General features: G+C 41.0%; 1 protein-coding gene and 1 long non-coding RNA gene across 2 annotated transcripts in view; both read left to right on the forward strand.

Moving 5' to 3' along the window:
- The window catches only part of slc44a5b (solute carrier family 44 member 5b), a 35,487-nt gene that overhangs the window by 3,792 nt on the left and 10,629 nt on the right, over positions 1-21,066 (forward strand). The window contains 4 exon segments of the mRNA XM_032526381.1: positions 14,422-14,470; positions 18,718-18,791; positions 20,478-20,562; positions 20,865-20,949. Of these exon segments, the coding sequence (XP_032382272.1) occupies positions 14,422-14,470; positions 18,718-18,791; positions 20,478-20,562; positions 20,865-20,949 (293 nt within the window).
- Positions 1,562-8,746, forward strand: LOC116695856 (uncharacterized). The gene is made up of 3 exons (XR_004333568.1): positions 1,562-1,660; positions 1,882-1,886; positions 8,736-8,746. It is a non-coding gene; the product is annotated as an uncharacterized LOC116695856 (long non-coding RNA).

Here is a 21,066-nt window from a genome sequence, read left to right on the forward strand (position 1 = left end):
CCATCATTCACGTTCAGCAGTTCTCCACTTGCTGTACATCCAGGATTGCAGTGCACTCTACTGGCAAGTATTAACGCTTCTAACTATGCAGCAAGTGTTTAGTGGGCTTACTGCTAAAATGTTCAGTCAGTAGGAAAAATAGAAAAATAGCTCATTATCATTCTTTGACAGGTTTGTAAGTAACAATTTAAATATGATTTCCATTCACCACATGAAGTGTTGAGCCGGGCACAACTGTTAATTAACAAATTTCTCGCATGGACAGCTTTCCTAAACGCTGCATTTTTATACTGAGTCAATGCAGAGTCTTGACAGAAAGCTGGGAGCCTAGGTTTAGAATTAAACCTTCACAGCCTCCTGTGAAATTGCAGTCAGAGAAGGTTGTGGCTCAAATGGCCCATTTTGCACCCAGAACTAAGTGTTATTGTGGGCTTTTAAGTGTCACTGTCCTCTGCAAATACTTGTCTCAAAAAGGACCAATGCTCACTCTGTAGTGCTTCTACACATTTTATCAGGCTTTATGGCATAACTGCTCATTATTTTTAACACTGTTATGTTCTTTTGCTACTAATTTGTGTCTTTCCCCAAGAGATAGCTGTGTCAGGGCCTGGAAGTTTGAAGTATATTATTCACACTAATGATAGGGTGAGTCAGTAAATAATTTCAGATTTACTACTGCACAGCACTGGATGTTGATTTGTTTAAGTCTGTGAAAATGGGACATTTAGCTGTGAACAGGCTTCTGGGCAACAGCAAGGGGACTTTAAATATCCAATCTGACGTACAAATATAGTCTTGTTTGTTTATGGCTACAAGGCTTACTGACATTGACAGGGATTTCTGAAACACAAGATAAAGCTGCGTTCATAGCACATTCACATTCATCCACGTCTCGGGTGCACAGTGAGACTTGAAATTATTTTTGCTAATTCAGTGTGCTAAATGATGCATCTAGCTTGATCAAAACAAATTAATTATTATCTTAAGAACAAAAGAGACATGATGTTGCCACAAGAGACATGTTTTTTGCACAGGTGAGGGCCTTGCATTGCACCTTGTAGGTTTGCTTTGACATATTAGGCTTTTAGTGTATTTAAGGCTGATCCGAGTTTGTCGTGTGCTGCTGAATGTTGAAAGCCAGAGGTTACGAGGATTGCCTGTTTGATAACACAGACAGGGAATTTATGTCAAAATGACCAAATCCAGACATTGGCTCGCCCATATCACTTGTTTAATGAAATCTGATTTGTAAAACCTTTTGACATAGTTATTAAATTACATGAGTGCATTAACATTTCTTGCCATTTTCTTGTAATCAAAGAATCAAGATTCTGTGACGTGCTGTGACACACACATGCACTCATATAAAGCAAGATGACATCATGACTTTGTATAAACATACACGCAGACTTTCTTAAGCCAAGTGGTGTGTTATCTGTTTGCATTTTGAGCTATCCACTTGTATGTCTATACTCTATACAGCAAACATAAACATACACGCCAATTGGCACGTTATCACGAGAAGAAAGTGACTGTTGAGTTTAGGAAACGTGACACGCGGGTTGGGTTTAGGAAAAGAAGAACAGGGTTGGCTTTAGTAAATGAAGAAAGTGAGTGTTAAGTTTTGGAAACGTGGCACACAGGACACGAAGGAAACGTGGTCTCCTGGGTGTAAGTCCTGTGTTTTACCCATCCACCACCACGACCAATCTCACTATGCGGATGTTCACTCTGTCATACTACTAGCTATGGCGTTAATTCACATGCTTTCGCCAGGTAATGTAAGTCAATGGAGGCCAAACGGCATTGATAACCACGCCAGTAAATGCACACAAATTGGCGTGTCACAAACGCCATTTCATGAGATCAGTCTGTATAAAGCCACAGTTGGTGATAGATTAACTTTGTGGACCTAAATTTGTGTGAAAGTGTTACTTCCATGTCCTACCATTAGGAATATGGCCTCTGTTGCATCCTGCCCAACATAAAACTTTGATGTGTAAAATAAGATGTGGATTTCTGTGGTAGCATGCAGTACATGGCAAGAAATACATTGCCATTAGTCTTTTAGTCCAGTCCTGAAAATCTTATTTTCCCAAATCTGTCCGAAGACTAAGATTATGAACAGTACAGTACAGAACAGTTGTTTTTAGTGCAGATTAATTTGTACATACTTTTGTGATACTAATGGAGCAATCTGCCTTATTCTGTCTTGGTTTTTCAGAAAGTTGTATAAGAAAAAAGAGCAATTGTGGAAGTTTCAAGGCAAGTCTTGAATACTGAGTATGAGACTAAAGGATACTGTTTGTGCATTTCTAACAGTGTGGAGAGATGCGTACAAATGTAGGTGTGTATAAATGTGTTTCTTTACCTTAGTGGGTGTATTGCACAATCCCTCCAGGATTTCAACGACTTTTTTTTAGATTGTTGCGGCCCAAAATGCCTGATGTTGCGGGAGCTTTTGCACAAAAAAATGCAATAAAAGTTGTTTGGTGCAATGAAGTTCCGGGAGACAGAGAAAGGTGAAAGTTTTTTTTTTGGAGAGAATAAAACTACTGTGGTCTGAGTTTCCTAGTAACTTTACCAAAAAGGCTCAGGATGCAGCACATATTGGTATAATATGAAAATGGCTTGGGGATTTAAGACAAAATATACAAATGTATTGAATTAATTAAATTTGAACATGTCTGTCAGTGGCTTGTTGATCTTTACTTTGTCAGTTAATTTCCTATCCTGGGCTGGGACACACATTCATACGGTTTGATAAAGCACTTATTGGACTTTAACTTATAATTGCACGTACAGTAACGAGCGTAGCTGTCCTCAATTTAGATCATCCTGTTGGTCTCATCTCCGTTTTTTTTTCCAGCATCCACCGTGTGTCTGTGTGTGTCTGTGTCTGTGTTTGAGTCACGGGAGAACTGAGCAGCCCCACCCGCTCCAGAGAGGCGACAGGATTGAAACAACAGCCGTGTCAGCAACATCAGAGTAAAAAATCATTACAGCGTACATTAATGTTAAAATTATACAGGTTGATAGGACGGTCTGACATGTTTTGCACGGTCTTTCGCTGTACGTTTTGTTGGTAAATGTGAGATGTTCGAGTCACACACGTCTCATCATACAAGGAAATGAATTTGGCAACGTACGTGTGACATTCTCACTCCCTCTTGGTCATTGGCTCTCAGAGTCACATACTGATACAAAGTCTGGGCACATATGAGTGCTGGGAATGGTTGAAGTTGCGGGAAACTGGTTATTGGTCAAATTTGCAAAAACGTTGCGGTGATTGGTTGAATTGGCGCGATCGCAACATCGCTAAATCCTTGACGGACTGATTGCATATTTTTTTAATATAGTGATGTGGGATATCTTCTTATGTTTAAACATTTATAAATCCAGGCCAAAGCCAGTTGAGCCTGTCACTGATCTACAGTAGCAGTAGCAAGCCTCATTTCACAGGAACACATGGCTGTCACTGACATGCCCAGAGGCTCCTACAGAAGTTACCAAGGTCACAGAGCCTCAGCCACAATACTGCCACTTGTCCGCTTGGAGCAGCAGGCTAGCTGTCAGCATCTGACACACTCGGATGCTAACTCCCCTCTTGGGGGTCGAATCCCAACCCGGATACCACCATACTCGGCATTTGAGGGAATGTCAGCAAGCACTGTGTCTTTGCTTCCCTCTGAAAATATACACAGTAAACACTGTTCGTGCACTGATGGGATTTAGCCCAATGGGCTACCTAAGCCAATGTACTCAGTCCTCGAGCATCTGCTAATAGTTGAGAGGATCCCAAGGGGCTCTGCAAAGTAAACTTAAACCAGAGATGGATGGCTGTTTTTGTCTGTCTCAATAAGGAGACAAGCACTTTAAAGGTTGTACTGTTGTCTGGGGGGGGCAGGGGGGGGAATTGAGAGCAAGGCAGGAAAGATATTTTTTGATACAGAAGGTTGATAGAAGAAAGAGAGAGAGAAAAAGAGTGAGGGTGCTACATGGAGAGTGTTTGTGTGTATTATCTTTCAAAATAGAATGAAGAAGGGAAGCCATCTGGAGCCTTTTAACTGCTTTGATTGTTTCAGAGGGGAGCTCCAAATGCACTTTTTTTTTCTGGGCAGTGTCGGAGACTTCAGTGATCATAATACGGTTCCCAATTCTTAATGTGTTTATGGTTTTTTGTGTGTGAGTTAGAGTTAGTGGGATGTGAGTGTGTCGCCGGACTCAAGAGAAACCTTGCCAGTAAATGTCTGCTTCCCATGACCCTCTCAATGTGTATGTGTCTTTTTATTCTAATTCAAATGACCGTGAATCTCTGTCCTACAGACAACCCTGTGACCTCTGCCTAGAGTCTTATCCTATCACAAAATTACTGACCCCCTTTATCTTTATGTCAGTTCGGTATGTCAGGCACTGACCGAATTGTCTCTAAAGTATAGACTATTGGAAATTGCCTCGTTCATCCATCCATTCATATTCATCCGCTTATCCGGTATCGGGTCGCGGGGGCAGCAGCTCTAGCAGGGAACCCCAAACTTCCCTTTCCCTAGCTAAAGCAACCAACTCCGACTGGGGGATCCCGAGGCATTCCAAGGCCAGGTTGGAGATATAATCCCTGGGTCTTCCCCGAGGCCTCCTCCCAGCTGGACGTGCCGAGAACACCTCCCAGGCGCCCAGGAGGCATCCTTACCAGATGCCCGAACCACCTTAACTGGTTCCTTTCAGCGTAAAGGAGCAGCGACTGTACTCCGATCTCCTCACGGATGAATGTCTTTCTCACCCTATCTCCAAGGGAGATGCCAGCCACCCTCCTGAGGAAACCCATTTTGGCCGCTTGTACCCTGGATCTTGTTCTTTTGGTCATGACCCAGCCTTCATGACCATAGGTGAGAGTAGGAACGAAAATTGACCAGTAGATTGAAAGCTTTGCCTTCTGGCTCAGCTCTCTTTTTGTCACAACGGTGCGATAAATTGATTGTAATACCGCACCTGCTGCGCCAATTCTCCGACCAATCTCCCGCTCCATTGTCCCCTCACTAGCAAACAAGACCCCAAGGTATTTAAACTCCTTCACTTTACTTGGGGTAAGGACTCATTCCCTACATGGAGTAGGCGCTCCATCGGTTTCCTGCTGATCTCTCTGGATCCCTCCGGGATAGCAAAAGACTCCTTCTTCAGTTGGACGGCTTACCTAACCGCCGGTGTCCACCAGGGTGTTTGTGGGTTACCGCCCCTTGAGGCACCTAAGACCCTAAGACACACAGCTCTTCACCGCAGCTTTAGCAATGGAAACTTTGAACATTGTCCACTTAGGTTCAATGCCCCCAGCTTTCAAAGGGATGCATGAAAAGTTGAATGAAGTCGGACAGGGGCCTCCTCCAAACATTCCCAATTTACCGGCACTACCCGTTCGGCTTACCAGGTCTGACCAGAGTCTTCCCCCACCCCCTGACCCAACTTACCACCAGATGGTGATCAGTTGACAGCTCCGCCCTCTCTTCACCCAAGTGAAGTTACGCCATTAGATAAAACAATTATAAAATCAATCATTGACTTTCGGCCTAGGGTGCTGTGGTACCACGTACACTTATGAGCCTCCCTATGTTTGACCATGTTTGTTATGGACAATCCATGACTAGCACAGAAGTCCAACAACAGACAACCACTCTGGTTTAGATCAGGGTGGCCATTTCTCCCAATCACGCTTCTCCATGTATCTCCATCATTGCCCACGTGTACCTCGTCCTTCAGTTCCCAATTTCAATACCTAGGGGGTTAATCTCATCAGTGTCAGTGAGCCAATGAGCATGCAGCATGATTCTAACAAGATCTAATAATGCTGGCGATTGTCTGTCTTACATTAAGCGTCATAAAGGCAGGCAGGGCAAACTCTACCGGTAAGGAAGAGGAACCGGTACCAAAGTCACAGTGTATAATAAAAATTGAACGATACCCGGCCCTGTTTGTTACTGTGCCCAAATCTAGTATTGCAGGAGAAACCTGAACAATGCTAATTTTGAAATACCGACTAAAGGGAAAACCCAAAGCCCCAAAGCCATGTTACTGATGTTGCTTTCCTCTCTGGATTGGCAGAAGCCAGTGCTTTCATCAAATATGAATGAGCATACTGTATACAGCATTCAGACTCACAGGCTGTGCCTACCCTACTGAGCAACATCATTATGCTGAATTTTTAACATTTCTAGTTTTTCTTTTTAGTTAGTTTGTAGCTGGATCTGAGCCCAACATAGATTTGACAGAAGGGCAATCTCACGGCACCCCACTCTCTCCAGGTCTTGGAAATGTTTATAAATCAGCAGAGTGAAAACAACAAAATAAAGTCCTTTCCAAAAGGACCCAGTGACCTAATCCGTGTAGAGCACCTGCAGTGTTCGAGCTGTTTGCCTGACCACGGTATGAAAGAAGCCTGTGTTGGACAGCGCAGCCTGGCACACTGGTGCCTGTGTCTGCCCATGTTGATGGGAAGTAAGGGGGGCTCTGGAAACGGGTTAGAGAAAGTGAAGAAAGTTTTACTTGGAGGTTGTGATGTACTGTACTGTATAATTAGCATTACTACCCATTTTATATTTGACAGTTATGTGCTTTGGATTCTTGTCTTGGATTTAAAGATTTCTATATTTACTCTAGGCTGCTGTCATTGCATTCCTTGGCTAGCTTTGCTCTCAAAGTATCTGCATTGATATGTGATATGTGTCGCTCCATAAATGTGCACATAATCCCTGAGCAGTCTAACCTTATGATAAAGTGAGCTGCAAGAGATAAAGTGTGCAATTTTGTCTCCTCCCAAATTGTGAAATACAAGGCGTTGAACTGCGTTTTGACTTTCCCCTGAAGCTTTATCACTCCATTCTGGGTTGTTACATCTGACTCTCTCCCTGCACAGGCACTCTGAAGTTGATTCTCAGCAGTCAATCTCAGCACATACTCCAGAATCAGTCTGAAAGGAAGCACAGACTTTAAATTGAGGCATTGTCACAGTGCCTTTCAATCTTTTTTAAGAGCTTTTTTAATATACCTCTCTTGGAAGAAGGAATTTCATCACAAAATGTGTATGTGGGGCACAGACTTAGTTTATGGTGTTAGGTTCTCGCCACTGTAAATCGATCCATAGATTGTGGTGCTATGGTAGATTAGCTGTGAATGCAAATGGGGTTTGGGAGCGAAGACAACCATAGCTTTTGGCATAGCCTGATAAGCAATCTTGATTCACCCTGTTCACGATTACATTTTTAAAGGAATTTGATTTTTTTTTTTTATATATCTTTCTTTTAAATGACTTGCATATATACTACCAATATTCATGAACATTTTACTGGCCTTTGCATGTCGCACCTCAATATACCTATATAGCCTCAAGTTCATGCGTTTCCAGCCCAGGGTAACCAGTTGTTTCAGACCCATTGTTTCCGAATCCGTGTGCTGTCTGGTATAATTTATGACAAATCCTTGCACATGGATAGCGCAGAGGTGTAGCAGAAGGTTATAGTGCACGAAATAGTTATGTTTTTAAGCCTAAATCAAGGTAACCTATTGTTTTGGAGTACTCCGATAAAGTGATTCATCGCCTTCTACTGAGAAAAAATAAAGTAATGTTGGACCTTAATGTGATTATTGATAGTGTAGTGGATAGCGAAGCTTTTTTGTATGTTGTTTTTTTTGCTGACGAGGGTCCAAATCCAGCGCGACAAGGATCATCCTAAATTCTTTTAAAACACATTTTTCCCGTGGTAGAATGTTGTAGTAATGTAGTGCTCAGTTATTCAGTTCAGTACAGTTTAGAATGAGGTGCGACATGCGAAGGCCAGTAAAATGTTTTTGAATCTGTCGACGCAGGTAGTCGTTGATAGGTTTACACGGCATCTGGACAGGCTCGGAAACCAGTAGGTAGAAAAACCAGAAAGCATGGATGTACGGACACGTAGGGCCAGCAGCATGACGGAGAATACTACAGGCGGGCTTTCACCGGTGGTTAGTAAATACGCAGGAACACCAAAAGCGGAAGGGAACGTGGGTTAATATGTGGATTATTTCTGGGATGTCTACACAACTGTGTGAGTCCATTGACTTCCAAAAGTTCTCTACCCGTACCAAAGTTTAAACACCTGTTGATGTCTGTCTTCTTTAGTCTGTTGGCTGTTTTAGGTTTTTCTCCTGGAACACGTCAAACACACTCTGCACTCACTGCGGAGTCTTGTGTTGACTGTTTACATATGTCTGCTCATTATCATATGTACATTGTTTGTACTGGTGTTATTGAATTCATATTTCTAAAATTGTTTGATGTTTTTGTTTAGTTATTATTACGCAATACTTTTTCTGACCTTTTTGAATACCCCGACTAATAACCCATATTACAAAAAAAGACTAAAAACTAAACTAAAATAAGCATTTTCAAAAAATAAAAACTGAACTAAAGTAGAAAACCCACTTTTAAAACTAATACAAACTTAACTGAATTTGAAAACAAAAAGTCAAAATAAAAATAAAAACTAATGAAAAATGCAAAACTATAATTGGTTTGGTACTGCCAATTTGTTTTGTTTTGTCATGGTCAAAACAAATCGTAACAGAGAATCGAGATATCAATTCTAAGCAAAGAAATTGTGATTCGTATTTCGTATTTTTCCCCGAATCGTGGAGGCCTTCTGTCCAGCCTGATTGCCTCAGAGCCTTTTATTACCAGCAATTGTTATGCGTAAATCTATCAATCACAGCAGGACACGATGGTGTTATCTAACACTATTTCTAAAGAAGAGACTTTAGCTGCCCCACTGTGGAACGCCTGCCAGGCTTTTTCCAAATGTTGTTGACAACGGACCCTCTTTCAGCCTGACTACAGCCAGCAGCACACATGCAGTCCACCACCCTCATCTCCTGCACTGGCAGACTGCAGTGCAGTCTAAACAGCTGTCATCTAATGCTGAGTCTGCTGGTATCCAGGCATCACTGATGATTTTTCACCACTCTCTTTAACCCATCATTGAAATCTGAGAAAAAAATCACTGGTGGACGTAGTCAAGCTCATGTAGTGAGTAAAGAACAGCCGCTAAATTTAGCTTTGCTGACTAAGCGCATGCTCTGTCACCTGAATGTTATTAGAGATGGTAACTAGAGTTGGTCTGATACCATTTTATGCTTCTCAATACCGATTCTGATACCTGGACTTAATACTGGTATTGCTATTGGAACATCTCTAGTTAAAACCTTTTTTTTTTTTTTTTTTTTTTTTTTTTTTTAACATTTATTACTATAGTTAATACAAAGTACCATTCTCAAGATATTTAAGCATGCCGTACACTATATTGTAACATATTTTTTCTGTAGGAGAGTATGCAAATGTTTGTATTTTTGAGTTCCCATCATCATACTGTATTGACCGTTTGGTTTTTTGGGTTTTGAGCAGCATAAGGACTGCCCTCATTTTTCGTCAGTTGGCGGGGGGAACATGCTGCCTGCTGGTCCTCTTGCTGGACACTGGCAGGCTCCACAAATCCAAACAGTAGGCTGATCAATAATCTATTGACATGACTGAAAAAAGCTTTACTCCCTGACACTCACTGCACCACAATCTGTCCTCTCACCACTGCCTCTCCTAGATCTCAGTGTGATTCAACTTGTGCTCACCATATGGACTGACCTGTTTGTGTCACAAGCGCTCCCACACTGTGGAGGCCTGCATTATGTTTTGAATATTCACACAACGTACGAGAATCAATGAAACAATGCTTTTTAATGCTGTTGCAACAACTAGTAATTTTAGAAAAAACTACAACACCAAACCGGCTCTAGCTAGACCGGAAACAAAACAACAGGCACGCCGCACACACTTGTTTGGGCTTGCAAGCCACAGAGTAATAACAATACATTTTGAGTGGATGGCGAGCGCGAGACGAGGAAATGGATGCCAATAAGATTCTGAATGGAAAGTTTACTTTTAATAGTTGCCAAATGGTTCCATTGACAAGACCTTAGTGATCTATGTGTTTTGTCGTTGTGAACTGAACTATCATCGCAGTACGTCCAGTCTGAAATACCACTTGATGGCCAAGCACACAGTGGACAGTGTTACACTGTGTGAGAGATTATTTGCTCCAAGTGAGAATGTTACGTGTGAAATTGAACCCTACAGTAGCCTGTGTCAATGTTGTTTTCAATTTAAGAAAAAAGCATTTGCACAAAGCAAGCCGATCCACTTTTCCATGTTGATAAGAGCATTAAAATGAGAAAAAGTAATGGGACAAAAAGAAATCAAGGGATATTTTGAATACATAAAAACGTGTGATTAATTACGAGTTAACTATGACATTAATGCGATTAAATATTTTAATCGTTTGACAGAACAATTTTTTTTTTTTTTTATTCAGCTTACATTGACCCGAGTCCACTAGCTAGCTTCATATCTTGTTCACCTCCAGCAGCTGTACTTCTAAGTAGCTCTGGTGTGAGTTACCATGTGTACTTGACTATGTGGGTGTAGCAACAACCACTGGGATATTGAAGCAATCGGAGGCAACCTCATACACAACACAGGAGGAGAAGTTCACTTTTTGAGTCCATTATGCACAGTTGCTGACTTTGAAACTGTATCATTATACAGGATTATGTGTATTATATGTCATTTGTGCATACATGTTTGAGCTCTCAACATTGTAGATCACTTGAAATACAGTGTAGCATCCTATTCTATTCAGTGCTTGTGCTCTGCAAATGCTGCAGTGAGCACCTGGTCTAGTGACATTGTGTCCTTGGCTGAGGAATTCACACACTTACACTAGAACATCTCCCATTTTTAGACCTAAAACACAGCTCAAGTGAGTGGCTTTCAGTGACAGCCAAACAGATGGTTCTAAAATAGAGTAAAATAGAACAAAAGAATAAGAGACATGAAGCCTCTCATATCAAGTATCTTAAAAGAAAGGTTAGCAGTGCGGTTTTTTGGCCTTTAATTGAAAGTTCAGCTGTAGACAGGAAAGGGGTGAGCGAGAGGGGGACGACATGCATCAGGGACCGTAGGTTGATATTGAACCCTGCTCCGCTGCAGTAAGGATTGGGCCTTGATACATGGGGCGCACGCTCAACCAGGTGAGCTACCGACCGCCTGATCTGACATAATTCGAACAACTCTCCAATATACACTTTGTAAGAATGAACAAAAACAGAAATGTGACAATAACAAACTCACCTAGATTAAAATATATATTTCTGGTCCAGTGCCTTTTGTTTTTGCTGCTGACTCTGCAGCTTAAGGGTACTGGTAATTATTCCTCACTTTTCCTGCCATTGTTTTACTGTTGGCCCAGCAATTTAGCATCTCTATCTTTCAGACTAACCTTGCTGTAGGGAGGCTGGTAAAAAAAACTCCCAGTGGGGAAAGACAGGCATGAACATCTGCTTTCACACTATGCAAATGTATGTAACATCTTGGCTTTTTACTACCTTATCTTCATGCAGAAATATTGTCTTTGGATATCTTGTTTGCTACTACCCGAAGGATTTCCTCCATAGCCAGACAACTGTGGTAATTCACTCAGTCACTATGGGATGTGGAGCTGGCGGTTTGTGAAAAGCAGCTGCCAGACCTTTCTCTGCTGAATCAGTTAGTTTTTTGTGTTTTTTGCATATCTGTGTTGTATTATAGGGTTTCTCATATTTCAACTGTCTGTTGTTGCAATTGTGTCCAGTTCAGGCAATATAGGATTATGATTCCTAAGCTACAGTTGAATAGATGTGCAAATGTCAAAATGTCTTATAATGAATGATCTCAACTGAAACCTTCTGGCGGACAGTTACATTGTCATTTAGCTGACGCTTTTATCCAAAGCGACTTACAATTGCTTTATATGTCAAAGGCCGTACACCTCTGCAGCATTTTTTGCACCTTTTTTATTCCAGTAAAGTGATGATCAAATCATCATATTCACTTTATCCAATAAAATGGAAAGTCAACTATGTGATATGACTTTTATGTGTGTAAAAATATGATACCAATACTAATTCTGTGACTTTGATACTGGTTCCTAAACAATTTTACCTGTTTTATTTATTTTTCGGCTCCTTCTACGTTAGCTCCTGTAGGCTTATTGGCTCACTAATGCCGACAAGATCAACTCCTTAGGTATTGAAAGACGAGGCATTTTTTGATACTCAATACTTTAGAGGCAACTTGGTCGGTGCCTAAAAAGTATTGAAATCAGTGCCCAGTCCGAGTTGTCAGTGCTGGTTTTAAATGCCGTTGTGGAGTTGTTTAAGAATAAACTACACTGGCCATGTCCATTGTAATGAAAGATTACATAACCCAATGCAACAGTATGGCTTTTTAATGTGTTTTTAATAGAATGATTACCAAGCTAACCCTAACCCTAATCTCAGCGGCGGGACAGGTTAGCTTCACAGTCGTAGTAAAACAGTTATAAACAATAATGTCAGAATCAACCGTCGGCAATGCAACACAGACGAGGAGGAACACCCCTGGCCTCATAATGAAAGCATGTTTACCTTTTAGTAAAAGTGCAAAACAGCAGCTACATTATGTCCGATTGAATGCTTGTGTTAAAAAACAAATCTGACGTTACTCAACAGTTACTCAGTACTTGAGTAGTTTTTTCACCAAGCACTTTTTTTACTCTTGCTCAAGTAATTATTTTGGATGACTACTTTTTACTTTTACTTGAGTCATATTATTCTGAAGTAACTAATGTAGTAATTTTTGGCTACTTTACCCACCTCTGCTTGTTATTATGATACATTTGCTGTTGGTTTTGGTCTTTTCATTTGATCTGCTGATAACAAATAAAAAGGTTTTGTGCTTGTTAAATTCAGGACTTATTCAATTTTATAGTATATTCAAAACATGATTTGTATTTACGCAGTCCAGTGTAGTCATTCCTCACACTTTTAGAAGCATGGCTGGATGTACGTCTCTCGACAGGATCAGTTTGGGTAATGAGCAGATGGGAGATAGGCCAGCTCATGCTGCTCCTTAGTCTGCCCCAGCTGCTTGGAGATAGTACCCTCCATGTGTGATGAGTAATAGTTCCTCAGGAACACGTCATACCTAGTTTCAACTGGGTCAGAGACTACTTGGGCACCAAAGAAGCAGCCAGTGATGAATGCAAATGCGTGTGCTTCTTTACACCTACACGTGCACACAGTCTGAGTTAGCCCCTCAGGTAACTGATGATGCTTGCAAATGTGGTTCAGTATTTCCTCTGCTGGGTCAAATGGGGAATCCTCACTGTGGCCCAGATAAGCTGTTTGGCTTAGGAGTTATTCAAATGATTTATTATATTTCTGTGTTTACTACATTGTTTTGGCTTTTGGTGCTCTATCTTAGCGTCGTCATCCCTCTTAATTCCAGTCCTGCTAGGAGACCTACACTGTGAAATGGCCTAGTTAGTTTATCTTGGCCAGTTGAATAGCACAGCAGGTATCTTTACAGGTACACTTTACTTGCATAGTGTATGGTGTCATTGATATGAAATGTTGCTCATAACTGTTCAGATGTGTTATTCTCTGTGTGTACTGTATGTGTCTGCGTCTATGTTTCCTTTTGCTTTAAAGCTTTAATGTGTACATTTTTAGTTGTTCATTATCAAAATCTGTGCTGCCCTTTCACAGACTTGTCCTTCTTTATGAATATTGACCACCCCCATCAATTCTAAGTATTTCTATTGGCTTGAAATTTTACATTTGCGCTTGAACTGGGGTAGACTCCTCATAGTCATGCGGCATCTTAAAATACATTAGCCAGTAAGGAACATACAGGCTACACTGCTCTGCCTTTCGCATTTTGGACTCACAGCTGCTGTTAATGGGCATTGCCTCTTCCCAGCCCCGGCAAGTTTGAAGAAGGAAACGCGGAGAACCGTATGTATTCAAAATCCCAATTTCAAGAACAGGAGTCTTCTTCTTCGCCCAGAAAAAGAAAACGGATATTTAAAAGAGCAAGAGACTGGCGTCATCAGAAAAAAGAGTAAACATTGAAGCTGCTTTGGACACACACATCAAATGCCAACTAGTTAATTATCCTCCGTACCACTGCAGTCTCTTTTTCTTTCTCTCTCCTTTCCACCGGGTGGCGCGTGCGTCCACTCCACTCTCTGACAGGCACTCCAACAACCACGGCTGATAGACTGCCTTTTGCACACTTTCGCTTTTTGAAGCGTGACTGCTTCCGTAGCTGCAACACGTACTTTGAACTGCGTGACGAGAGAGAGTTGATTGCGATATATGATCTCAACGCTAGATGGGAGAAATGTAGCTTTAAATTACAGTCTTTTATCTTATTTTGTAAGGGAACCAGCCGGTACACTTACCTGTTTTGTTGGCTATGTTCTGTATATGCCTTCTGTCAGTCTGTTTTGTTTTTGTAATCTCAACACACTCTTGCTTGTCTTACAGGTGAGCCGCGCAAGTTTGACCCAAAGTTCAGAGGACCTGTTCACAAAAGGTACTACACATACCCAATATCATCAACTTATGGCTTTGGAGTTGTTGCATTTGATAATGTAGCAGTTTAAGGAAACTAAAAATTAAATCTCGTTCACTTGCAATGCATAATTAAGTCACTGCATTACAAATCTGTTTGCAAACACATTTGAGAAACCTTTTCGTCATCTCTGAAGATCTAAATATCAATGCACTTGCATTGTCTTAGAATGGTGGCAGAGATCTTAGAAACAGAGCTCAAAACTTAAATACATTCAAAACTATATGTACACTTAAATACCACTAAAACTTTGTAAATAAAATTAATTCTGTTGAGGTGAACCTGTTATTACTAGTCATGGTCTTCCAACATCTGATTGTTCCATGTTTATTGATTTTGCCTATTGTGTAATGTCTTTGGCACACACCCAAGTCGAAACACTGATAGATTGATCATTTGTCATGCCACGTTAATAAAGATTGAGGCAGAGTTCTGGCAGCTCTTTCCACTCCACCTCACAGATCAATGGCCATAAGTCAAGATGGTGGCTGGAGTTAGACCAATGACACACCCTATTAACCAGCCAGATACAGCCAAACCGACGTAGTCCACACATTACGGGGGCTGTTGCAGGGAGATGTCTCCTGTTTTTCCACCAGCAGCACAGAAGCACTTCTCCTGATGAACTGCAGTCTATCTGCCTCGTGTGGGCTATATTCTATACACATCACATCACATGTTATTGTTTGCTGTTTGCAATCATTTCTATGTTATATACTGAAAATAAAAGACAAAGATGTGATATGAAAATTCACTTGAAGTTGGCGATAACATAGGCATCCAACGTTTGTGATTACATAGGGGAAGAGGAGGTCACATGCCAAAATGATTTGAAAAACCCTGATTTAAAATAGAAAGGTATAGTGCTTAACAGACGACCCTCATTTAAAAATACAGAACTATAAACTTTAGGTTGAGCATTTTTCAAAATTTGAATATACAGTATGGTATTTTTAAAATGAAGTCTACATTTTGAGACTACCAAATTTCTTCAGCAGAATGAAAGCCAAATTTTGCAATAAAGCAAAAAACCCTCAAGGGCATCACCACAGGCTTCTTTTGATGATTTAGTAATATTGTGATGTAATGTATGCTTTTATCTATTTTATGTTCTATAATATCAGTTTGGCAGGCTGCTGTGACGGCATGTTTCAGTTCTCCTGTGTCTCTTTATCCCACCCTCTCCAGCCCATTTCACTGCTACAGCTGGGTGAAGGCACCAAGGATGCTTTGATGTTTCTGTGGCTCAAAGGCTTTTCTTAATGAGAACTGGGAGTGAACCGACTCTGTGGTCGTCTTGTTTTCATGCAAGCTCGGTGCCTAAATTAAGTAACTGTATCTGTGGTTATTGAGCACTCCTGTAAAGGACATACAAAAGTGGACAAGGTGTAGTGTTAATTTAAACTGACTCCAGTTATAAACAATATAATAATACACATTATAATCTGTGTCAAAAATATAAACTCACAACTGCACAAGCGTTGTGTAACGTAGTAATGCTTTTTATAATGTCTTGTTAAATATGCAGTTGCAGGCTAACTTAATAACCATAAAGCAATTGCTGCTGCCATCACAGCATGTGTGACAACTTACCAAAAGGAGCCTTGTGTTTGTCAGAAAGCGGCTCACTTGAACCGATGTTCCTCCTTGGCTCTTGTGACAATGAGAAATATCCCTTTGACTGTGCAAATCTCACCCTCCAAATATCTCTTCCTGTTATTGTCTGTTACAAAACAGGGACCGGCACCCATGGTATTCTGTGGAACTGCTGCCATCTATGTCACCTTGGCTCCCTCATAATATCAGCCCTGGCAAATATAACACAGACACAAATGTTTCTTATTGCACTGACAGAGCTTCGTGTGTGCGTGCGTGGGTGTGTGTGTGTGAGATTTTTTTTATTTTATTTTTTATTTCAAAGTAGTTCTGTCTGCCACAGTACAGAACACAGGCAGGGCAATGCTTTGGACCCTGTGAAAGTATGCGTAAGTGACATCTAAAGAGGCCAGGTTGAGGTCCAAAGAGATTTGCGGTTTGACTATATTTTTGGATGTGGCCTGCTTTTCTGAGATAAGAGAACAAAGCAGAATTGTTTTCACTCCCCTTTCTTTGTCAGCTTCCCTTCAACATGCACCTTTTGCGTGCATCAAAGGTGACTTTGTATTAGCACTGCGGTGCTGCGTGTGCACTTTGTCTTAATAATGCAGTCGTCTCTATATGAGCAAGTTGGGAAGAAGACAGATCTACAGTAGCACATTATGGTGGAGGAGAGGCAAGGCCAGCTTTAGACCTCCACCCCTCAGATCTTCTCCTTTTAATCATCTAGGATGTGTTGCCGAGTGATTGCTAACTTATCTTCCAGTTAAAGGATGTAGATGGATTCAAAAGACAAGGAAAGCAACCATTGCCATGGCAACCCTGACAGCTGTTTCTCCTTTTTCTTTTTTGAATTAAATGAAATGGTACTCCCTTGTCTCTGTTTGTTAATAATATGCACAATATCAGCAACAGTTTTTCTTGTAATGTGGCTTGTTGTCTTTATACTCCTCAGATTCACTGTCAGTGTGAGACTATGGTTGTCTTCGCCAGGCAAAGCTGTGCCCACTTTAGCTGCCGTTGTTCCTCTATTATCTCCCAAAAATAATTGCTGTGCTATCAGGAAAAAAAAAACACCAATTGTCTAAGCCTTATTTCATACGGCAACCAACTGCTCTTTTTGTCTTTTGTCATTCAGTGTCATTTATTGGATGTTTTGGCTGATGTTGGCATGTTTGCCAGAAGATACAGAGCAGATGGTCAGAGTGGCGATATCACATTTTCAATTTGCAGGTATCTGCAGTCTTAATGTAATTCAGATAAGAATGGCGATAATGGAGTCATCTTATTCTGAAATGAGAAACGAGGAGGATTAGCAGCCCCGCTGGGACCGAAAACATTCCAATCCTCTATATTGCCAAGTTTAACAAACCAATCTACCAGAGCAGCCTGTTAACATAGATAGCAAGCGTTACTGCGGTTATTAATGCAGGAAATAAAAAGTAGCTCTTAATTGCAGCTGCACTGTCAAGCAGTCTGGGATAATTTGCAACGCAAGCCTAAATTACACAGCTGACCCTAAATCTGAGAGGCTACACTGAGTATACAGTTTAAATAGTTCTGCTTGTTTCTTGTTTGCATCCTAATGTAAATTTGTTAGTGTCTATTTAAGCTATTTTATCCCTCTTTGTATGGGTTGATCTTCAGCTGATATCCTCTGTGCACATCAGTGCTCTAGTCTGTCTTCACTGTCGGCTACTTAATCATGAAATTGTATTTGGAGGCTGAAGAGCCTGTGTAGAACCATGTAACCATGCTGAATACAAAACAAGGACAATCCACTCTTCAAAGAACTACACAGAGGAAACACTGTCACATCTCTGAGCTCAGGCCTTCTTTTGACTCTGGCTCCGCTCTTCTGGATGAAAGAGGAGAAGGGTTGAAAGCTGGAGAAAATGAGGTTCTCAAGTCAATTTGTGTATAGCGTATGGTGTTAGCGGGAGTCTAACATATGTGCCTTGCATGGTACTACTGGGCACAGGGGATTACACTTGGCTCTATTCAAGGCTGGGCTCATAGTCTGAATAGTTTTGAAAGAGGTCTAAGAAGGGGCTGGACTGACTGACAGCTTCTCTCCGAGTGTAAAGAAGTGGAAGAAAGCTTGTTGTTGGACAGAGACAGGGAAGAAGGAGAAAGAGAGACTCTGATACGCTGCTTTAAACTAGCTGACTGAGGAAACTGAAGAGAAGAGCAATCTTCAAATAGCTGTCGCTGTGCTTGTGGGACAGTTAACTCTGGTTGGGATTCAGTGTTTTATTAGGAAGTCAGTAGACCTCCACTAAAGCGTTTCTGAAAACGCATTATACAGACACCTTGTTATACCTGGTAGCAAGTGCTACACCCACATATAAAGCTCAAACTCACTTGCCAAACAGCAGCTCTGTCATGATTACCAACAACAGAATGGTTAAACATACAATAAACATACAATACACGTACAATACACTCTCCTTGGGATGAGGCCAGTTCGTCCTGGGGAATCATTAGTACATGTATTTTTTTCATGATATTGAGGTGGAACACGGCATTCAACAACCAACAATTCATAAATCACCTTAATTTTCTCAATCTTTCCTGTGACCTCTTATTTATTTTTTAACCCCCCCCCCCAGGTGCTGCACTGATGTGGTTTGCTGTGTTATCTTCATCATTGTCATCCTTGGCTACATCGCTTTGGGTACCGTGGGTGAGTTTGACACATTGTTGCTGAATTTTCATAATCGCACACTACACCCACAAACTGGTCTGGTCGGGAGTGAAAAATGTCTGCCTGTGACAATAATTTTACAACATTTTAATGTACCACAAACCAAATAGAACCTGCTCCACAGGATGCACCAACACTGCACAAGAAAATAAGCAGTTTTTGGTTTGTTTGACTTAGTCGTAATTTCATGGTGGGCTATTCAACAAAATGTCTGATAGTTAAAATTGCGGGGGAGTTGAAATATGCAGCTCCCCCAGAGAATCGGCTAGCCTTTTTTATAAGTGGGAGTGGGAGTTCCAACACAACAGCAGCTTCTATGGCTCACTCTGGCTTATTCTTGACTTGAGCCAATTGTGTTGATCAAACTGTTGTGATGTCCCTGTTGATTGTTTTTGACTGGGTGACTATCGATTCCCTCTGGCTCTCATTTCATTCAAATTTTCTTGAAGCCGTTCAGTTACCTCGAGTGTAGTTGCAAATAGTTGTGCAAGAGTAAACTCAGATTGGATAAAGGTCTGTCTCGATTTACCCTGCAAAGATCTGAGGAGCAGTCATCATTAGTCCTCATAAATCCACCGACTTTTAAATTCCACCACAAAGAAAGCGGAAGGAAACAGAAAATACATGCATCCAGCGGAATTTCCTGCAGCACCTGAGCAATCGCGGAAGTGGAACGCAAAGGAAATGGACTACCTCGAGTGTGACAGAGTCCACTTTGTCTCTAAAACATATCCTGTTTTATCCAGCACATTTCTTCCCTCCTTCTTTCACAGACACGTATGATATACATCATAAAGTAGGGGAAAATAAAATCCCAATTCTGTCACCAAAATGCCGTCCCTTGCCAGCTGTCAGCGGTGTCGTGTCTAAATCTGGACACCGGAAGGATTTATTGTTTTCCAATCATTTAAATAGAGCATAAACAATGGCAATGGCTGGGACTTCAAATGCAGACTGTAATGTCTGCTATCAGCTGAAGAACTCTGTGTTCTTTATGTGTAATTTTTCAGTTCAGCACAATCCTTCATTGACTGGCAAGGTGAAAGACCTTAACTCTGTGTTGTTCAGGTTGGGCAAGCAAATTAAACACAAGAATTTCTTATATAATTGAATTTCAGGGTTACTGCTACTCCTATCTAGCCAGGTCCTACCAGACTCTTGTACATTTCATTTGTACAGAGAGTCTGGCCACTCTCCATTGACAAGTGTTAACTTCCCTGAAGGCAGGTACTCTGTTTAGAGACACAGAAGAAAACAAATTAAACTGGATGGATTTTGATCATTTATTTTTTTATCAATGTAGATGTTTCTTTTTAAATTAACATGCATGCATTTCTCTAAATAAATGTCAATTGTTTTGTTAATTGGGTTGTGTGTATACAGAGAGACACACCTGGTTGTGGCCTGATTTGCTCATAGATTTGATTCCTATTGATTCATATAGGACTCTATTCCAGCTGTCTTTAGGCAGCTAATAATTTCCTCTTTACATCAAAAAACGTAAGCTCTGTAAAGGAGGATGATGTATTGACCAATGGTCTTGTGTACCTCCAGTAGGTCGAACAAGATCGTACCACTGCCAGTTTCAGGAGCATGTATCTAGTATGGTTACAGATGTTAAAATCCATGCAGTTCAAACAAATAGCTGTCGTGCTGTGTTTTCAGCCTGGATTCATGGCGACCCCAGGAAGGTGGTCTATCCAACCGACAGCCACGGTCAGTTCTGTGGCCACCAGGACACCCCCAACGCGTGAGTGGAAAAATATCTTTCTTAAATTATTGTACTACAAGAATAATAATGTTCCCAAAATTGTCTGTCAGCTTTCCATTGTTATTGTTACAAACACAAAAGGATTTGACCACAATAAATGGTTATGGTTTGTGACTAATTATGGCAGGCTTTCCTGCGCGGAACACTCTCTACTCTCTCTGAGTGTGTGCATGTGTGTGCTTAAATGCTTGCTAATAAAACATTGCAGTAATGCACTGGTTTCTCTGTCTTTTGAATCCTTGTAATAATACTCTTTTCTTTATCTTCATTTGTCTCCACAGAAACAAAGCCATATTATTCTACTTCAACATGTTGAAATGTGCCAATCCTGCAGTTTTGATAAACCTCCAGTGCCCTACAACCCAGGTAAGAGACTGAATGCAGACCCTTTTTCTAGCAGCACATTTTTGCCCTTTTTTGTGTTCTTCTCCAAGCTTTTCCTCCACGCTTGATTATGCAAGATTGATGGGTCTTTTCATTAAG

Source organism: Etheostoma spectabile, chromosome 9 (genome assembly GCF_008692095.1).
Source record: "Etheostoma spectabile isolate EspeVRDwgs_2016 chromosome 9, UIUC_Espe_1.0, whole genome shotgun sequence".
Classification (NCBI taxonomy): domain Eukaryota; kingdom Metazoa; phylum Chordata; class Actinopteri; order Perciformes; family Percidae; genus Etheostoma; species Etheostoma spectabile.